Source organism: Aythya marila (assembly GCF_965140915.1).
Source record: "Aythya marila genome assembly, chromosome: 1".
NCBI classification, from domain to species: domain Eukaryota; kingdom Metazoa; phylum Chordata; class Aves; order Anseriformes; family Anatidae; genus Aythya; species Aythya marila.
In genome coordinates, this window is record NC_139042.1 from 154,201,114 (window position 1) to 154,221,755 (window position 20,642).

At 43.8% G+C, this 20,642-nt stretch overlaps 1 protein-coding gene across 1 annotated transcript in view; it reads left to right on the top strand.

Moving 5' to 3' along the window:
- The window catches only part of EP300 (EP300 lysine acetyltransferase), a 63,068-nt gene that overhangs the window by 20,154 nt on the left and 22,272 nt on the right, over positions 1–20,642 (top strand). Inside the window, exons 3-17 of the mRNA XM_082780991.1 lie at positions 3,890–4,066; positions 6,413–6,674; positions 7,428–7,541; positions 8,442–8,678; positions 11,189–11,282; positions 12,022–12,156; positions 12,463–12,580; positions 12,940–13,114; positions 15,164–15,241; positions 15,985–16,094; positions 16,595–16,750; positions 17,809–18,249; positions 18,762–18,950; positions 19,506–19,662; positions 20,235–20,353. Coding sequence (XP_082637117.1) covers positions 3,890–4,066; positions 6,413–6,674; positions 7,428–7,541; positions 8,442–8,678; positions 11,189–11,282; positions 12,022–12,156; positions 12,463–12,580; positions 12,940–13,114; positions 15,164–15,241; positions 15,985–16,094; positions 16,595–16,750; positions 17,809–18,249; positions 18,762–18,950; positions 19,506–19,662; positions 20,235–20,353 — 2,562 coding nt within the window. The remainder of the gene's footprint in view (positions 1–3,889; positions 4,067–6,412; positions 6,675–7,427; positions 7,542–8,441; positions 8,679–11,188; positions 11,283–12,021; positions 12,157–12,462; positions 12,581–12,939; positions 13,115–15,163; positions 15,242–15,984; positions 16,095–16,594; positions 16,751–17,808; positions 18,250–18,761; positions 18,951–19,505; positions 19,663–20,234; positions 20,354–20,642) is intronic.

Here is a 20,642-nt window from a genome sequence, read left to right on the forward strand (position 1 = left end):
GCAGTAAGGACTTGTTTCTGGGGTGGGTAGGGGAGTTTCTTGCAGGGATGACCGTGCAGTATGCTCGTCTTGCAGTACATATTTTAAATGTAACGTGGTCAAATGCAAAGAATCTTTAGCAGGCCTTGCAAAGAATGCAGCAGGTATCACGGGCACAGTTTTGTTGTTGCTAAATTCCAGAAGAGAACTGCTAAAACTGCCTTCCTGCTTTAGGGAAGTTAATTTCTACCTGGGGACACGTGTATGTGGAAAGATTGCCTTCATGTAGCCTTAACCTAGTGCATGTACTGCAGTTACCTCAACAGAGAGGCACAGCTGATGCTGCAAACGTTGGATTATTTGGATCAATCTTCTCATATCTTCATTCTGTTTCTTCCTTACAGTTAGCTTTGCAAATCTTCAAATTGGTCACAGTTGCTGATATGTAGCTGGCTTCCAAATACCAAGCTCTGAAAGCAACTGCCTCACTGACAGAGCAACAGTAGCAAATTTGGCATGTCTGCATGCACAGCTCCAACAGGTATTCCTCCTCTGGTAGGGGCTGTGCTTGTGGCACCGACAGTAAAACGAGAGGCAGAGTTGTTGGTTGCTTGACTGTCATCCAAGCTGAAGATGCATCTGTTTGGTGGCATTAGAACAAAGCAGTGGGGAGTTTCCTCCACCTCTGGAGTTGCCCTGCTCCGGCTGGGGAGGGGGGACAGGAAAATTGAGCGAAGTTGTTTTCAGCTCTCTATGGCAGGAAGAAGCATTTGAGGTTGTCACCTATTAGCCATGTGTTGTCATCCTTCATTGCCCTTTATTTCTCTTCTCCTTTACTGTTATGTGCCTTTGTCTGCTCTTCTTCATGTGCAAGTCCTTGTGTGCGTGATGAAAGGAACTCGAGGCTCTGAGGTGAGGAGGAAAACTACAGATGGGGGGGAATGAAGAAGAAAATGGAAAGAGCAGTGGAAGGAGAGAGCAGAAGTTGTATTCACTGCCTCTGAGCTGTGACTCGGCCACGTAGGGTTTTGCATGGTATTTCAGATGAAGCCCTGTACCTAAATGGCACTGATACCACCCTTCCTTGGCTGGTGCTTCTGCACTTGATGGTGTATTTACCCCTCACGCCCAGCAGGTCACTAATTTGGTGAACTGCATGTCAGTCTTTCTGGTCATTTCCAACTGATGAACTTAAGCACTCTGAGGTGCTGCTTGCACATTGCTTTTAGGGTCAGTTTGCTGTGCCTGCTGTCTGTCCTGGTCATTGCTTTGCTGGTATTTGCTGCCTCTGTGGGCTGGGACAAGATCACTGGGGTCAGCTGGGCTGAGTGGGGCACGTGGTCTGCTGCCAGCTCCCAGAGGATGGGGTGGGGGCAGAAAGTCCCCTTTGGGGGGTAGGTGATGGTTCTCAGCCCTAGGGAGAGTGCATTTCTGCCATGGAGGCAACCTTACTGAGGGGCTGATTTTGCACCCCAAACAATGTTAATGGCTCAGCTCACGCTGAAGAAAGCATCAGAGATATTGGTGCTTTGTCAGCCTGAGCTGCACATCTGAAAAAGCCAGGGGCTTCACCTAAAACTCGTATCCAGCCGTACTGTTGTGGGTACAAAGGTTGACTGGCATGGTCAAACCTCGTCCCTGTGTTTCATCAGAAAGCTTGGCTTGCCAGTGACATAGCAGAGGCGCTCTGGGAAGTCCAGGTTTGTCGTACCCCTCTTGCCAGGACAGAGCTGGCTCATCAGGCCACGCTCGTTCTGAGGCCGTGGGTATCAACATAAGTCCCAACTTGCTGAAGGTGAGCAAATTGATTTCTTTTTTCTCCCCGTGACATCAGGGTGTGAAAACATGCCTTCACCCTAATCTGAATTGGCTGCTTAGTTTTTTTTTAAAGGATGGTAGCAGTGTGTAACAGCTAACTATGGAGATGAATTCAATTAACTTAAAACTTTGCTTAAAAATGTCCATTCTTTGATGTGTTCCCAACTTCACCCTTTCTAGAACCAGAGATCAGGCTGTCTTTCCAGGAAAACCCACCTTGTTTTCCTAAGGAAGTAATTCCCACTGTCAGTCCTCCACTGAGCCTTGAACCTGTTGGTCGATTCGAGGCAGCAGTGACAGTGGGAAAAGTCTCCCCAGAGTTATCAGTGCGTTTGGCTCTCCAGATTTTTTTCTTCTCCATCCAACTTGCACAGAAGAGAGACCTTACTGGTCTTCTGCGTGGAGGCAGGAAGGCCTGAAGTCTTCCTACCTGCCCCATTTCTGGCAGCAGCTGCAGGACTGTTCTCCGTGTGCGTATTCCTCGTAGCGGAGACGTGACACAGGCAGTGCCGAGCGGGACAAAGGAAGTGTTTTTAGTTCCTCCTCGTTGCGCAATTTGTCTGCCACACGTAGAGGCCTTTTCATTACTCTCCGGTGAATTACTGCTGTGTAATCGTGGTTATCGCTTGTGGGGCAAGAGGGGGGTTGTCCCCAAGGAAATTCATTTAGATATCGAAAGTGGCAGAGCTGTCAGCGAGGTTCCTGCCCCGTTTCCTGTAGCATAGGTTTGATCCTGCTTTATTTATAAATGAAGCTGAAGGCCTTTGGAAAGGATTGGCAGAAGTTACAGCCTGAGGAAGGAAAACTTCTGGCTAATCACAAGTAATCTCTGGACTTGGGGATTGCTTTTCTGTGTACATTGGAGAGGCTCGGTGAGGAGCAGCACCAGGGTGCTTCTGCTACAGGAAGAGCATTTGAGGGCAAATAGAGGAGTGATAGGAAGGAGACCTGCGTTAAGAGCTTGTGTATGCTTTTTGGGATCCAGGAAAATGCCCAAACTTGAACCAAAAAATGTCAAATGGACTGAACGTTGAGTCAAGTGCTAATCTGAACTGAAGCATACAGCTCTTTCAACTATTTCTGGGCTTCGTTTTTGTGAGTTATGGCTCCTTGAGGATCCTGACTGAGTAATGGTGAGAGCGTGGTAATCTGAACAAAAATCTCAAATATTCCTGGTCCTCTATCACTGGTTGTTTTGGTCTTAGAAGGCCAAATTTTCCATGGAAAATAGATGGGAATCAAATGGAACAAGCTAAAGAAGAAATGATTTCGTTGGCACGGTTGATGGATCCTAACTGTTCCTCGGATTCTGGAGCGCTCCAAGGCACCAAACCACAGATTCTGGTGTGCTGAAACTGTTGAATATGCAAAGAGGGGACGCACAGTGCAGAAAGCAACATATAGCCTGTACATATAGCCTGTGTGAAACACGAATCTACTTCCCCTATAGATGAGTGGTTCAATAGATTCGTGTTGTTAGCAGCGTCCTTGCTGTCTCCTTTGACCTTGAGTACTGCTTGCTGCAAACCAGTTCCTGTGCCTGGGTGATTGCGGTGTTACCTGTGCCTGTTCTCTTGAACTGAAACCGGGGTGTGCTGCACGTGCATTACTGCAGTCCTCTGGAGGGGAGCTGTGGGAGTGCTGACAGCTGGGTAGGAGGTATTTGGGATAAGCCCTGCTGATATGGATGAAGGGGGCATTTGTCCCCAGGTGGACTGTACACAGATGCAGGGAGAAGAATTCTTCCAGACTCGAGTTACGTAGTTCATGGTGCAGATTTGTGACTGAGAAAGCTGGAACGAGAAACGTGTTGAATGAATTCTTTATAATAAAGAAAGAATCAGGCTAGTTCTGACCAGACCTGTCCTCAAGGTTGATAAATTGGTCTTACTCTGTTTCTAGGATCCCTGAGGTAGAGGAGTTAATGTGTGGTGGATGTGGATATGTACACAAGAAGGGGAGCATGTGGATCAGAATTGCATTGCAGTCGTTTCATGGCTGTGATCATTCTTGCTTCTCTGAAGTGTTCATTTGCCTTCTGAATTGCGAGCTGCGTTATCTTACTTGAACTTCTTGCCATTTTAATCCCTAGATGGGAATGATGAGCAACCCCAGTCCTTATGGTCAGCCATACAGTCAGAATACTGGGCAGCAGATCGGAGCCAGTAGTCTTGGACCTCAGATGCAGAATAAAGCCGGACTGCAAAATAGCCTCCCGCAGTTCCCAATGGACAAGAAGCCAGTGCCTGGGGCAGGAATGCCGAACATGGTAAGTAGAATGAAAAATGTCCCCAGTAAATGTTGTAGCAGTGTGCAGTGCTCAGATGTTGCCCTGTTAAAGGTCTTGCAGCTGTGAATTCACGCTCTGAATCAACATGCAATGCACTTCAACTCCTGAAAGGAGTGGTGTGGAGAAAAGGGCTGGGCTGTTGCTCCCTCTGTTCATGAGCTGCACCTCTGCTCTTCACCCTTCAAACCCTGTTAGCAGAGGAAATGAAAAGGAGCTCCTTATCCAAAGTGACCTTTGCTCTCCGGTCTCATCCCTGCTCTTGGGGTTGGTTCCCTGGGTCTCTCAGTGTGAGTTCACCTTGAGGGTTGTTTTCCTGCTGCTACTCACTGATGCTTTTGGGAGAGAGAAGCAGCTCTTAAACGTATCACATGTGATAGTGCCTCGAAGCCCTGGCTGTGTGTGTTCTTGTGCTCTTACATGAACCCGTGCAATGCTCCTGACGTTGCTGTAGTAGCCCTGTCACTCCCCCTGGCCCTCCAGCACTGTTACAGCAGCAGGGCATGAAGAAGGGGGAGGTGAGTGGTGGCCCAAGCTTATAAATGACAAGCGTTAACATTAGACTCCCCACCTTGAGTTTAGCACTAGTGCCTAATGTTCTAGGAGAGCAACAGCTGAATGTGTTTGCCTCGTTATTCTGAAAGTTTAAATTGATTGGGGGAAGACATACAGCGTTGTCTTACTGTTTTTGTTTTTTTTTGTGCATATATGTTCTTGTTTGTGAAACAAAATCGCTCTTCTGAATATAGCTTGTGTTTCTCACTGCTTCAAATTTTACATTGATTTTTCTGCTTCCTTGGGGTTCAGTCTCTTGATCTTAGTAACTTGCTAAAAAAAAAAATGCTTTGAGGTAACTTTTGTGCCTTAGATAGAGCCCATGGGGTTAAGATCTCCAATTTAATGTTTTTTTTTTTTTTTTTTTTTTAAAGTAGAGTATGGATCACCAGAATCCTAATGCAACCCATTGGGTGTATGAACCAATAAGGAGGCAGCCAGAAATTGCTGATCAGTATCTCAGGTGTCAAACTGGTGTTCAGTGCAGAGCGTATGATTCTTGAAGTTGAGTTACTACCCTGCTGGGTCTAGGAATGAAAAGTGCGTGCTATCTCAGTTGTCATTTGGGCGAAAAAGCCTAAAATTGCAAAAAAGACAGAGTTATACTGGAGCATAGAAGAACCACGAGGCGACTGAGTAACTGGTAAAGTCTTGTAAAATGAAAGGTTAATGCAGGGATTGAAGGGCTATGGAAAAACTGGTGTTCAGGAATCATTGAATCACAGAATGGTTTGGGTTGGAAGGGACCTTGAGCACCATCTGGTTCCACCTCCCACCAGCCCAGGTTGCCCAAAGCCCCATCCAGCCTGGCCTTGAGCACTTCCAGGGATGGGGCACCCACAGCTTTTCTGGGCAGCCTGTGCCAGGGCCTCACCACCCTCATAGTAAATAACTTCTTGCTAATGTCTAAGTTAAATTACCCCTTTTTAATTTAAAACCAGTATGCAGGTAGTTGAGCTCTTTAATGAAAAAAAAAAAAAAAAAGAAATCTTCAGAAACATTCCCTAAAACCTTCTGTAAGTGAAGAGTCCGTTAGAAACGGAAGGCTGCTGAACTGAAATGAGACAAGTGACAGAGTCCCTGAGTCCCTCTTCTTTGTGAGAGCTTCTCACATTTCACTTGCAAGAAACACAAAAGTCTGAAGACATAAACAGAAGTATGGTAGAAGTAGTAGGTGTTGCCATACTTGACATTACTTCTCTGGCCTGCATTATGCTGAAGTTGTGCTGCTTCTCCTGCAGAGACTAGCAGAACCTTTTTCTGAATGTGTGTGTGCGAGTTTCCTAATGGCAAAAGGTTCACGAACTTCCCCTTCATTATCCTTTTCTAGGAGTCCCACAGGAGGGGAAAAACTATCCATTTTAAAAGGTGCTTTCTTCTACTAATGTAAGAATTGGGGATACGGTTCCCTAGCCTCTAAAATGAGGTGATCATCTGAGGTTAAAGTGCTGTTAATATTTTTCTGGTTGGACTAGCACCACAAATGACTTGTGAGCATGTGCAAAGTTAAATTCTGCCGGTCCTCGATAAGGCGAGAGCTAGAAATAGGAGGGTGTGGTGTGGGGAAGACTTTGTGGTTGGCAAGAGAAGTGCTGCCCACGCTGTTGTTGAGGGGTTGTTTAAAATGGGTCATCCAGAGGTGCAGATAGATGGGATATTCCCTTGGTTACACAGCGTAGTGATTCTTCATGGATTTATTTTTGGTGTTCACATGCTAAATAGATGATTCTTAAATAGATTTATTTCTGGGCATTTCTTTTCTGCTTCCTCCAGGGCCAGCAACAGGCTCCCCAAGTTCAGCAAGCTGGGATGGGGCCAGCAGCATCACAAGGAATGGGGTCTGGAGCCCCAACAGCGGATCCGGAAAAACGCAAGCTCATCCAGCAGCAATTAGTTCTCCTCTTACATGCTCACAAGTGTCAGCGGCGAGAGCAGGCCAACGGTGAGGTGCGACAGTGCAACCTCCCTCATTGCCGAACCATGAAGAATGTCCTGAACCACATGACACATTGTCAGGCTGGCAAATCCTGCCAGGGTAAGTGAAGGAGTGGTGATATAGATGTCAACCTTTGCAAGACCAAAAAGGCTCCTAGTAAGAGAGAACAAGTGGGCAGCTTGGGAAATGGATTTTTTATTTTTTAAATTGTCTGTCCCCTTAGGAATGTGTATGGTAAACTTCTGAGTCTTAAAGTTTAGCCAAGTTAAGGCAAGATAACAAAGAGATGAATTAAGATGTTTTGCTCAGCGTTGTAACTCACTGCTAGGCCTTTTGGATGCTGCCTTCTGCTGAGGGCAGACACAAAGGAGGAGTCTGCTAGCAGGAATCTGTATCCCCTAAAAAGAAGGGAGAAGTCTCAAGCAATAGGTAGCCAGGAGTTAAGCTGCTTCTGGCACCGGTGAACTCTTCAGTCTATCCTAGTAGCCAAAGAAAATGTGTGTTATCTTCTTGCTACCCTCACTTATCGGGGTTGTCCTAGAGGCTGGCATGGTAATTGTTTGATTCTATCTGTCTGGTTCCTGATGTGCATGGTGTTGTCCTCTGAGCTAGGCTTGGATGCATGACGTGGAGCTTCCAAGCAAGCTTTAATTGAGCCAATAGTATTTGAAGGAGTCTAGCTACATTTTCAGGGCTAGTTAGTACCGAACTACTTAAAGTAATCCTTTACTGAACTGTGATATAGATGTGTGCCCTGAGAGTATTTGCTCCCTACCCAGGTTGTATTGACCCCGTTGAGATGCTGGCAGTAGTTTGTAAAGGTTTTCCTTTCCTTTCCCTTCCCTTTCTCAGTGGCACACTGCGCGTCTTCCCGACAAATCATCTCGCACTGGAAGAACTGTACGAGACATGACTGTCCTGTGTGTTTGCCTCTCAAAAATGCTGGGGACAAAAGAAACCAACAATGTAAGTCTGCTACAAATTCCCCTGTATTAGATAAACCATTAAATTTATGTTAGGAGTTGAACTTGCTTGCACCCAGGTGGTAATGGTGATGCTCTTGGACCTGGAAATGTGTAATAGGATTTTCCTCTTGCTTTGTCGTGGCAGAATATTTTTATGTCTCTGGTAGCTAGATTTCTAACTTCCAAATCAAAATCTATTGGATTTCCCTAGCAGGAGAGTGGTAAAGGTGAACAAGAAACAGTACTCTCAACTAATTGATTTGCTTTTCTCTACCACCTCTTCGAGCTGAGGAGCTTCTGGAAACAGACATGCGTATGCAAAGACGGTTGTGCCATTTTGGTCCTGATGATCTCTGTTCTGTCTTCATCCTCTGACTGCATTATGTTTCTTTCCCACCTCCCTTTTCTGTCCCTATGTGTTTTCCTGCCAAAACTTTCAAGATTTGTCATCATGTTACCTGTATGCTTTTTCATGCTTCTTAATGTATACTTTGGGCTCTTCTCATGACCACTGTGAGTTGGGATATTTCATGTTTTAAGAAAATGATAATACATGTAAAATGAAAAAACATAACAGTGGCTGTTGAAGAACTATACCTTCCTGTCTTTAACCTCTGTGACCTAGGTGCCTCTGTTCTCAGTTTTGAGCAAACAGATGTCCTAAATACTTAGTGTGGGTTTCCTCAGCAGCTCGAAGGGAAAACAGCATATTCCTGGAATGACTGGTTGGGTCAAAATTTGTCTCTGTTTCATGACAGCTTTTCCAAATCTGGCCTCTTATCTGTGTAGTCCTAGAAGGTGGTGTTGCTTTTGAATAGCCAGTCATCTCTTTTTCCCTGTTTTTATGGATCTCTGGCTGCCTTCTGTTGTCTTTACGAACTTTTTGGCATGTTTTTTCCAGCACTGCTGGGCGGAGCTGCCGTAGGACTTGCAAATACTGGCTCGGTTGGTGTGGGGCAGCAGACAACGCCCAGCATAAGCACTACCAGTCAGATAGACCCCAGCTCCATCGAGAGAGCCTACGCAGCCCTTGGACTGACCTATCAAGGGAACCAGATGCAGACACAGGCTCAGGCTCAAGTGAAGAATCAGCAACAAGGACAGCAACCCCAGGGCCTGCGCCCTATGAATCCCATAAGTAAGTAGATTTGTCAGTTAAAACACAAATTACAGGCAACTTTCTATGCTATATCTAATGCAAATTTTCTTACCTGATACCTGAAGGCAGACAGTTCAGGTATCTGAATGCAGATAGATACAGATAGACCTGGGATGTCAGGCTGCTCAGTGCAACAGGGAACGTTAGAGGACCGAAATGCCTTTCCTTACAAAAATATTTTTCTGTGAAAAGTGTTTTCTTTGGAGGGGAAAAAGTATTTTGGGGGAGAAAGGTTTTCCAAATAACTTGATTTAGTGTTGTTTTTTAGCTTCATTATTGTACTGTTTTGCCAGTTCCAGGAGGTTTGGGAGTTTTTAATTGGAAATGCACGCATCAAAATGCTTGTGTTTAAGCGTGCTTTCCTTGTCACTCAGACTAGCATTTTACAGTTGTATCTCAGATGTGTAATGCTTCTTTTAAAAATGTGTAAAGTAGTGTGTACAAAGCAGCTCTCTGAATCTTGTCTTGTGGACTCATGTAACTGTAAGCTGTGTGGCTTATTGCAAAATCACAGAAGACATGAGAATTTTAATTTGAAGAGTTTAATTGTACCCTGGCTGTCATTGGTGTCCAATCAAGTAACCCTTAATCATCATATCCGATGCTGATAGTTTGAGATTACATCACAGGAATTTTTTTCACCCTCAGCTCTTTGCTTGAGTTGCTTAAGCAGTGCTGGTTTTTAATTGAAAAGTGGAAAGGTGGGCTGGTAGGCATTTAACCCATGCTTGTATGGGATTGTAGTGCTCCAGCCTATATGCTCTGTGACAAACTCTTGAATGAAACGAGTGCTGTGTTAGTGCAGGATTGCCAGTGGGAAGGACTGGGAGATTGCCAAGGAGAGTAAGCAGCTGGTTGCAGGCTGAAGTTCTGATGTGCTGTTTCTGCACAAAAGAACATCGTATTCCTGAGTTACTCAGAAGAAGACTGTTAAGCAAAGAAGACTTGTTAATGAGATGACTGATCCTCATAGGTCACATATACCTTGTATACTGCTGCAACGTTGCCTTCAGTGTGAAAAGAGAGCCTGGTCTTGAAACAGGAAGATAAAATATGATTTTCTGCTGTATGTTAGTGCTTTACAAATGACTGAATTTCTAGAAGGTCCAAAATGTTATGGTAAGGGGCTTAGAAGTTTGAAAGAGATGTAATCAGTTTTTTGAAGTGGTTCTCTGCTTTGTTTCTTCAAAAAAATGAGACAATTTGGCCTGTGACTTCTTAATTGGGCATTCCTTGTAGCACTGATTCAAAAAAAAAATAAAGCTAAAGAGGCGGGGTTGAAAGGTTCTTGGAGAGTGAAGAACTGGTGCTTAATGGAGAAAGGACAACCATGGAGAATGTGGACGTTTGACTTGTTTCATTGTTAGGAGTGGAAATTAGAAAGCTGAGGTAGGAATCAGCTTACGGACTGACTGCATGCCACCTAGTTTAGAAGAAATACTGGGATTTGGTGAGTACTCTGGTTTTGAAGAGATGCAGTCCTCCAAACATTAAATAAATCATTTTGGGCAGTTGAAAAGGGAGAGGTGAGGCAAGGGTTTACAGTTGTCTTCTATACCAGCTTGTTCTCAGATGGTGTAAAAGTGAATTTGTGAAGGATAAAAGTGATTAGGCTAGGGGGGCTTCAGAGAGCTGTATGAAGGGGCTGTTAAACAACTGACTAGGATATTAGAGGTATATATTAGACTTGCTTAACTTAGTTTCAGTGGATTTCTCCTGTACAGTGTCTAATTTTGCTTGAAGTACGAATTCTGTAGGATTTGGATGTCTTAAATACATGCAAAGCCTTGTAATGGGTTTCATGCTACTCAACTTCACAAAGTGATCTATTCAGAAGTTCTGGGCAGATATACACCGCATTTCTCATCATTATCGGAGTCTTAACTGCAGTGTGTAGGCACTTCTTACGGTGCTTGAGATCTGCCACGATGCAGAAAATGAGATGTTGGTACATAAATTACTAGCACTTCTTCCCGCAAAGGTTTGTCAGATTTTCCTCCTTTTTAGCACGAACACAGAAGTTAGCTGTAGGTTCCCTGAGTGTGGAATGAGTGAGAGGGGATCTTGCCAGATGTAGTTGTAGCTGATGCTTTGTTTTCAAAGCCTTTGAATATCTATCCTAAGCCTCTGAATCACAGAAAAAACTTCTAAGCAAACAACAGAATTGGTTTGTAATGCTGGACCTTTAGAGGGTCACAGGAAAGGACACGGGTACATAACATGGCAGCAAATGTAAATGGCTTGTTTGAGAAGTTCAGGAAGGTGTGCAGAACAGTAATACTGTGTGCTGCTTCGCCTTGAGGTCACCAACGTTGTGCCTCAGACTTCAATTTGGTAAAAGGAAGGGATAAGTGGTAAAGAGAGCATACAGTAATTAAACTCCTTCCACAAAAATCAAAGTACTTGAAAGTCTAGACCCTTGTTACTGCTGAGCAATTGCTGTTCTTGCTTAATAATTAAGCTGGTTGTTTTATACTTACGTTTTCTAGGTGCAAATCCAATGGGAGTGAATGGAGGAGTAGGGGTTCAAACCCCCAGCCTGCTGCCTGACTCGATGTTGCATTCAACCATGAATTCCCAAAAGTAAGTTGAATAATTCTTTGCAACCCACTGTTTTGTTCAGCTGCAAATGCTGATGATTGCCTGTAGTAAATGAGATGAAGGCGATGGGAGTGTGTGTAAGGGTTTGCACGCTTGTGCCGAGAGGGGCTGAGCAGATCCTTGCTGCTAAGGACAATTGGCAAGGAAGCCGTGTAGTTGGGATATCTCAGTTCGTATCCTTTCTAGAGGTCTTGGTGTCCACTTGAACTTTGGCACTTGGTGCTTGCAAACTGATTTTCTTAGGCCATAGAGGTTACAGATGTTATCTGGATTAGTATCTGGGCAGATCTGAAGCACTGGTGCGTTTGCTGATTAGGATGGCATACCACGAACTTGCCGTTGCTCCACAGTGGGAGTTAAGGGGTGAGTTGTTCGCTGAGGTGTAAAAGTGATCCTTGTGCTTAAGTCTCATGGCACTTCTTGAATAAACAGTGGGATAAATTCCATTGATTGTTATCTCTCCCTTTTGGATTTTCTAGCTTTTGTTCCAGTTTTCCAAATCCTTGGGTAGCACAGCGTGTACTCTTTCATGGTCCTCTTTAATCCTGCGAGGGTTGCGTTGTTTTGGTGTCTGTGCAGCTATTTCTGCACAGTTTGTCCATTGATTAAGGAATGGCTGAACTAGCACTTTGTCCTAACATTAGTCAAAAAGAGGCTATGACTGTAAGATGACTAAGCTTGGGCTGGACTTCCACCCTCAAATTCTTACTTTGTTTTGAAGCTCCATGATGAGTGAAAGCGCCAACGTTGCCAGTTTGGGGGCTATGCCAACAGCTCAACCATCCAATACTGGAATCCGAAAGCAGTGGCATGAAGACATTACTCAGGATCTCCGAAATCATCTTGTTCATAAACTGTGAGTAGCTAGCAACAAAACTAAGGGGCCAGAGTGTGAGTTTTGTGAGGGTTGGTGGGAAGGGAAAGCAGAAGCCTGACAGAGGTGCTCCTGCTTTCCTTGTTGTCCATGGAGCTGCACGTACTGCTCCAGGGCTGTGGTACTGGAAGTGTTCCACTCTATACTTTGACCATCAGCATGATGTGAGTGTTGACCTGGGAGTGGTAGCAGTGCCTCAGCCTGTTGGAAGATCTGCTTGCTGCTTTGGGTTGGTGCTGAGGCCCTGGTTTGGAGACAACCTAATAGCTTGTGTGCTTTTTTCTTCAGAGTCCAAGCCATATTTCCTACTCCTGACCCTGCAGCACTGAAGGATCGACGGATGGAGAATCTGGTGGCATACGCTCGGAAGGTGGAAGGCGACATGTATGAATCGGCAAATAGCAGGGTGAGATGCTGTCCTCTGTCATCATTTGCACATCTCTGAGCCCCCTCGGCAGTGACTGGGGAGGAGGAGGAGTGGAAGCACAGATGAGCCTCCCAGGCTGAGAAAGAGCATGTGCCAGGGCTGCTGGTGTCTGCCTGGTGTGCTGGGACTCAGGGTGGTGCCTGTGGTGTTGTGCTGTGCTTGACACTTGCTGAGTTCTTGCGAAGGCAGCACGAAGCTTCATGACAGTACCTGTAAAGGAAAAGCTTCTTTCCCCTTTCTTCCCTCACCCCCTCGATTGATTTGATTACTTTGATTACTGTGACCCGCTGCCTTTACTTAATGCATCTCCTTTCCTGACTTGTGCTCCTCCCCTGCAGGCAGAGTACTATCACCTGCTAGCTGAGAAGATCTATAAGATTCAGAAGGAGTTGGAGGAAAAGCGAAGAACCAGGCTGCAGAAGCAAAACATGATACCAAATGCACCAGGCATGCCACAGGCTCCCATGAATCAAGGGCCCAACATGGGACAGCCTCAGCCAGGAATGTCTGCAAGTAAGAACAGCTGGATTACTTACTACTTGGTGCAGCACGATTGTGTTCTGTCTTTATGGTAGACTGAACATTTTGCCCTTACCATTTCACAGATGCCTGGCTTACTCAAAGTTAAACTCAGCTTCCTCATCTTCAGAAATACTTGCCAAGTCTTTGCCTTGCTTATCTATTAATTGATGGCCATAGGTTATATAAAATCTTTTAGTCTTGTGAGCAAATTGAAGTATCCTAAACCTTTTTTACACTTGTTTTGATTGTTTTGAGGTTAGAGGGAATGGAGACCAAGTTGCGCTCTTAACACTGGAGAACTTCAGTCTCATCACGTTCACCTCTATAAGTAATCGATTTGAAGAGAACCCCACTTACTGCAGAATAAATGTATTTTATAATGCTTAGTTGTGTGGTGTTTAAAATGATTGTCACTATTACTGTTGTTGCTAAGCAGAGTCTGATAATTGAAGTGCTTCTCCTACTTGCATTTATGCCCCTGAAAGTGTAGATAGTGCTTATTCTGTGCCACATTTGTATTTTGGACAAATGGCATTTCCAGCATACAGTGAAAACCGGATTCCTATTTTTTTCCCATGTAGCTGTCGTCCGTTACACAGTAGCTTGAATTGACCCTCCTAATGCTGAACAGATTATTATTAGATTCCTTTCTACCCAGGCATTTGTATAATTAGAAGAAAAATGATTTTTGGAGAGAACCTAATGATCAAAACTATAATGCTGCTAGAGTGTAATGTTTCTTTACACCATTAGAAAGTGATGAGGCTTTGCCAGATATCTAGTATTCTTGCTTGAGTAACAGGGTAAACACAGATAGCTATTTCTTGCAGGTGATATTTGCCCTTTAAAATGGGTAGGGATACCTGCTGATGCTTTGTTCAAATTAAGTGCTGTAGATCATTAACATACAGGATTTTAACCTGTACATTTCTCTAAAGTTTCTCTAAATGGCATTGTGTACTGTGAGTTAACTATACAGGAGAAGTAATATTTTTAAATATTTCAACTAAAATCTACTTTAGGGTGACTTGTCTGTGATTCTGGACTGACAGCTCTAGAGACTGAAATAGTCTTTCTTAAAACTAAATGCAACAGCTCTGCAAGCATGATAGAGATCTGCCCTTCCCCCCATACGACTCCCCTGAGAGTTTCCTTCTCAGAAGGATTTTCTCCTTGATTTATTCAGTTCTGCTTGTTCTTAGTTACTTCACAGATAAGAAATGAGTTAAGACATCTAATGGGAACAGATGTATAGCTGTCAATGACACTAATAAGTTATCTTAAGAAGATAGTGTCAAAATTGGAATTAGCAATTGAGGAGGCAAAAAACTTCCCTTTCTTTTTCCGAATGCTGCATAATGATCCAGTAGTTTCAGCATTGTTCTACAAGAAGCTTAATCTGTGTTTTCTCCCTTTTAAATATAAATGTATCTTGGTAAATCCAGTCCTGGGTCTTTTCGTGCTTGAAGTCAGGACTGGAGATGCTGAGATACGTTACCAAGGTGCAAGAGAGGCCTTTAAGATTAGTACTGTGTATTTATTTGCTGTAACTTCTGTAGAAGGTTGGCTTTCAGCAGTTGATGTGACATGAGGGCGGTTTTTCACATCTGTCAGTAGCTCTCAGAATTCAGAGCTTTGATAAATACTTTGAGCCATATAGTTCTCATAGTGTTTGCAATCTAGAAGTGCAGTAACGGCATAGAATGGTCTGTACAAGTTTTTGTGGTCTGGAATGTTCATGAGCTGCTGAGTTTCTCATTGTACTTTGGTAACATACTTCCTATCTGTCCTCAATTTCCAAAAACCTGTCTCTAAGTCAGAACACTTTCCCCAATGGGATATGCTCATATTTCCAGGGAGACTTCTGTTTTTCTGCTCCACAATTCAGGGACTTAAAATAAGAGTGTTTAGAATTACTGGAAAGTGCCGGTGCATTTTTTGTATGTGGATTTAAGTGTGTAATTTTCATTAACATGGTTGGTGGATAAAACCTGGTGGTCTCTACATGTCATAATCTTATTCCAATGTCTTTTTTTCCAGATGGTCCCCTTCCTGACCCAACGCTGATACGTGCCAATGTGCCAAACCAGATGATGAACCGCATGCAGGCACAGCCAGGTAAATACTGGAAGAAAACGTGCTCCCGTGGTTGTAAAGGAATCTTGCAGTTGGGCAGCTCTTGCTGCAGCCCTTGTTTCACCTGCTCTTTTCCCATTTGTTCAAGAAAAGAGATTTTTATACTTTTTAATACATGCATAATGGTGTTTCATGATCTTGGGAATTTGAGCTGCTTGTTAGCTGCTTGCTTTGTTAAATGAAGAACTTCATGCTTGTGGAAATTGTTTGTCTGAACAGAGGATGGTGGGGGTCAGTCAGACATGGTGGGCCTAGTCAGCTTAGATGAAGATGTCTCTGTAGCTGAGGGAGAATGGTGAGAATTACTGCTTCGAAGGAAAGGGTGGAACCTCTGTTACGTGTACAAGAAGTATTGTAGCCAACATAAAAAAAGGCACTTAAGGAAGTGAAGATTTACTGTCTGAAATTAAAGAAGTGAATTTCTAATAATTAAGGTAATGCAAGCTTTCTGAAGCTATATGTGGAAGCAAGTCTGTCAGGGGAAAAAAACAGTCTGTTCTGAAGGAGTATGGTATCGATGTCCCTATCACTTGATATTTCAAATTGTTCGATGTAATTGGTTGATGGGCGGAGATATTTCCATTACTGTATTGCATGCTTAAAAACTAATTAAAAAAAAAATAACCAGGAGGAAAATAACAGCATTTCTTCTGTAAATCTTGAATGGTATTCGAATGAAAATTCAGGTCTTTGCTCATAAGCGTTTTTTTGGCACAAATGTGCAGGAATGAATCAATTTGGCCAGATGAACATGCAGCTGTCACCGATGGGACCCCGGCAAACCCCTCCTCTTCAGCACCCTGGACAGCTAAGCCAGGCTGGGGCCATGAACCAGGTCAGTGCGCGCTTCCTTTGGCCAGGGCACCGAGCTCGCGGGATTGCCGCCCTTGGCTGTGCTGCCCTTAACACAGGCAAAGAAAATTGAATAAAATTCAAACACGCCCTGTGTACTGCAGACACTTCTTTTGCATCCCCACTAAAAGATTTACTTGCTCTGTGGTCAACCTTAGATCTTGGTGATTTAAAAAAAAAAAAAAAAAAAAAAGTGATTCCATTCAGTGAAAACTAAGTTTAAGTGGGGTTTGGAGGCTGTTGGACTCCTGAAACAAGGAACAAACCTAAGCTGTGGTCCCAGACTGAAATCAGTATCCTGTTCCTTAGCAGACAGGGAAAATGATCGTAATTTGTTTTTTGAAAGGAGCTATAGCAGGTTTTCTGTATTGTATTCTACATATAAGTGGCAAGCATCCATTTCTGCAACAAGAAAAATGTTTTTTTTGTAAAATGTTAAAGGCATATGCACGTTGTGTGAAGTGGGTTTTTCTTTTCCAACAGATGGGATTTCCTTCACGTATGCAACAGCCAGGAGTTGGCCAACCTTCTGGTCAGAATCAGTTTCTGCAACAGAACCCATTCCCTGCTGCTTCTCCAGGAATGAACGCAGCGAGCATGCCTATGGCTCAGCCTGGCAATCAGACACCAGTTTCTCAAGTAAGCTTGTGATTTTTGGAAGTGGCTTCAGTGGGCTCTATCACATATGGGTTTCATCATTCAAGTTTGTAGTAACGGAGAAGAACTTGTTTTCTTAAGATGCTGCTGGAGTTACAGTCAACTGAATTCATGTATTGAGACTCAGCATTTTCTTGGCTGTAGTGCTGGTAATGGCAGGGGTGAAACGTTATTGGCTTGTTCTCAGGCTTAAGTTTAAGTGGCAGGTTTTTTAAGATTGTTTTTCTGGATCAAGGAAGGAATTGTTATTCAGCATATAGTAAAGCATTTCTTGCTTAACAGCAGAGCCTGAGAAATTAAGAGATGCTGAAAGAGTAAGTCACATAAAAGCATGTCCATCCAGGACCACCAAATGTCTGTTGTTGGCTTAGGGGAACAGGAGGGTTGTCGCTACTAAAGATCTGACCTTACAGTCTAGCAGTTTCCTTTCTGTCCTTTCCCTCTCCATTTTCAGCAAGAACCTTTCAGGCCAGGAAGAAGTAGGGAACGTCAGTTTGCTTCTCGTTGATGGTTCTTCCTAGTTTGCAGGCAAGATTATTGTGGAGTGACAGCTCTTTTTTTTTTTTTTTTTTTCCTTGACCAATACATTTATTTATAATCTCAGTGCAGTTACAGCTGTACTTCTGATGGTAAATTCAGTTTCTAGTCTTGGGGGTGGAGGGTGTGGGCACACTAAGTATATTTGAATCCTTTTTTTTTCCACTGTGGTGCATTGTCCCTTATTGAGGATGTACATATTGACGTTTTTAGAAAGAAACGTTTTGTGAACTGGAAGTGTAGGTGTTCTGTTCTTAAGATACATTGAGTATGAGTTGCTCAGTTGAAACTTCTCTTTTAGAGCTGAATAAACTAGCAAACGGCTTTATGTTCTATGTTCATGTGGAGCAAAATAAATTGCCCAGTTCTCCTCTTGAACCAGTTTAAAAAAAGTTTATCGCTTTAAAAAGTGTGCCAGTAACGGTGGGAAAGCTGCCATTTAACAGCAACTTCTCTCCTTTTCTGTTCCAAGTTGTTACAAATGTGTACTTGTTCTCCCATAGGCACAAATGACCAGCTCTTCCTGTCCTGTGAATTCTCCTGCGATGGCTCCGGGTTCTCAAGGGAGCCATATTCACTGCCCACCTCTTCCACAGCCTCCCATGCACAGAAATTCTCCTTCTCCAGTACCTAGTCGAACCCCAACACCTCACCACACGCCCCCGGGCTTGGGATCACAGCAACAGCAGGCGGCAGCAGCAGCCACCACTGCCCCCACCCCTACTCCTCAGGCGATGCCACCTGGGCCGCAGTCGCAAACTATGCACCCTGCTCAAAGGCAGACTCCGACACCTCCACAGGCACAGCTGCCTCCACAGGTCCAGCCTCCAGTTCCCGTTACCCCCTCTGCGGAGCAACAGCAGCAGCCCCTGTCACAGCAGAGCACGACCGCGTCTGTTCCCACACCAACAGCACCGCTGCAGCCTCAGCACCCCACAACACCTGTAAGGAACTGCTTTAATGGTGCATATGGGCAAGCGTAAGGTTTAGGTTTTTAGTTAATGTTTATTTTTGTGTGACTCTGGAAGTAGCTCTCAGGAGGCTTAATATAAAAAATATATATATTATTGCGTTTGGGAAGTAACATTTTTGCCTCAAGACGAGTCTGTAGGTCACCTGGTGATTCCACAGAAGTATTTTTCATGCATATTTAGAAACTTGCAGTGAAGCATGCATGAGACCTTCAGTTATATCTACGTACACACAGTGATGGTGTACAGTGAGGAACAATATGAAATTATCTATATGCTAATTCTTCCAGCGCATGTGTCTGTCTGTCTGTAGCTGGAGTTGTGTAGCAATATGTACTTCAGGTTAATCAAGCAGAAGTACTAGAGTGCATTTAAACTTGGTGGAAATAAAGTATAGGTGAAAGGTAGATTAGAGCAAAGAAAAATAATAGGTTCACTAGGGTTCACTAGAAGCCTATTTGTAATGTGTATTTTTTCCTCCTCAGCTTTCACAACCAGCCGTAAGCATTGATGGGCAGGTATCCAACCCCCCATCCACCAGCAGCACAGAAGTGAACTCTCAGCAGACTGCTCCAGAGCAGCAGCAGCCACCTTTGCAGGAAGTGAAAATGGATATTAAAACAGATGAGGGGGAGCCAGAACAAACAGAGCTGCAAATGGAGGAGAAATCTGAAGTGAGTTTCTTGGTCTGTTGTTGGGTAGAATATCTTCATCTAGTGCTGTTAGATGCTCTGTCTCCATAAAAGAGATTCCTCCCAGAGTTCAGTGAGGGCTGTGGATGCTATCTGCTGCTGCTGCTCTTGTGATTGTCATCTTCCCTCCCTCTTCTTAAAGTAGGGTCTCTGTTTTGTGGTTGTGTATGACAGGCTGCTTTACTAGTCCATGACAACTTGTCAGTGAGGACAACAAGGAGAGTGGCTGCCAGCACTGTCGTCCTTCCTGCAATTGCAGTGCAGGACAGACTGTCAAACCTGTGTGAGGAGCAGGATGAATGCCCCTGGGTCTGCTTGCAGCTCAGAATTGTTCAACAGTCTATGACTGCTACTACAGTAGTGTTTAAAGATATGTTCTAGCATATCTAATCAAGTTTTAGGCAGGTAACAACTACAAAGTAGACAGCCTTAATCCTGGGGAAGATTGGTGGGCAAGACAGCAGAGAAATTTAAAGGACAGAAACATGGCTGGATGACTCTGCAGGCAGCTGTGACAGGCTGTAATCTAATTTTCAGGTTAAAGTAGAACCAGTTGTGGAAGAATGTAAACCAGACCCAATGGAACAAGAAGAGAAGAAAACAGAAGTGAAGACTGAAATACCAGAGGGGGAAGAAAGGCCTACTACTCCAGCTACTCAGTCTTCTCCAGCAGCAGGACAGTCTAAGAAAAAAAGTAAGCGGGAATGCTGACTGAAATTCATCTGCCTAGAGAAATCTTGAGAAGGGGTTGGGGCAGATGGGGACTGAGCTTTCTTCAGTGGTGATCAGTAGGCTTATATGAATTGGTTTTGTGGCTTTTTTTTGTGGCCATTTCTTGGACAAAAATGCCTAATATGTCAACTTGTAATTGCTTTTGGTCAAGTTCTTAAGGCTTTAGTATTTAAACATTAAGTATTAGTAAAATGGTCCATACAACAGAGGTGGGAGAGACTTTTCTCTGTTATTCCTGTAAATTCCTGGAACATCAGAGAGGGACCATATTTGAAATGTAAAATTAGCTGTTAAATTTAATGGTGTCTTCCTATTTTGAAACAAGATCCTCTTAAATGTTTTGGCAGTTTCCTTATTGTCCAGGTGATCATTTTAATGTCCTACTCAGAACTTAGGGTTGAGAGGATAAACAACCCAAGTTAAGTATCTTGTATGCGTTGAGTTGCCTGTAGTCTTTTCACACACCACATTTTCCCAGCAGGTTTCTTCCCTACAGACATTTTTATCTTTCTAACGTTGATTGTTTTTCAAAAGTTTTCAAGCCAGAAGAGTTGAGGCAGGCACTTATGCCAACACTGGAGGCACTTTACCGTCAGGATCCAGAGTCTCTTCCATTTCGACAGCCTGTGGATCCCCAGCTACTAGGAATTCCTGTGAGTTTCTTAGCAAGATATTTTCCTGGCTTTAACCCAGAACTGCTACACTATGACATATCTACTTGAGAACAGCTTAGTCTGTCTTGTTGCCATTTTTGTGTTGATGTGTTTGAAGAGGTTTAACTTAGTGGAACATACGATGTTTGAGTTAGGAAAGTTTTGTTTTTTCAAAGGTTCATTTGGTTCTGTGTTCCTTTTGATAAATAAGCAGGTGGACCATCCATTGAAGTGATTACTGTCAGTTCCCACTGCTGCAGGGGGATTCTTTTATATATGTTCCTTCACA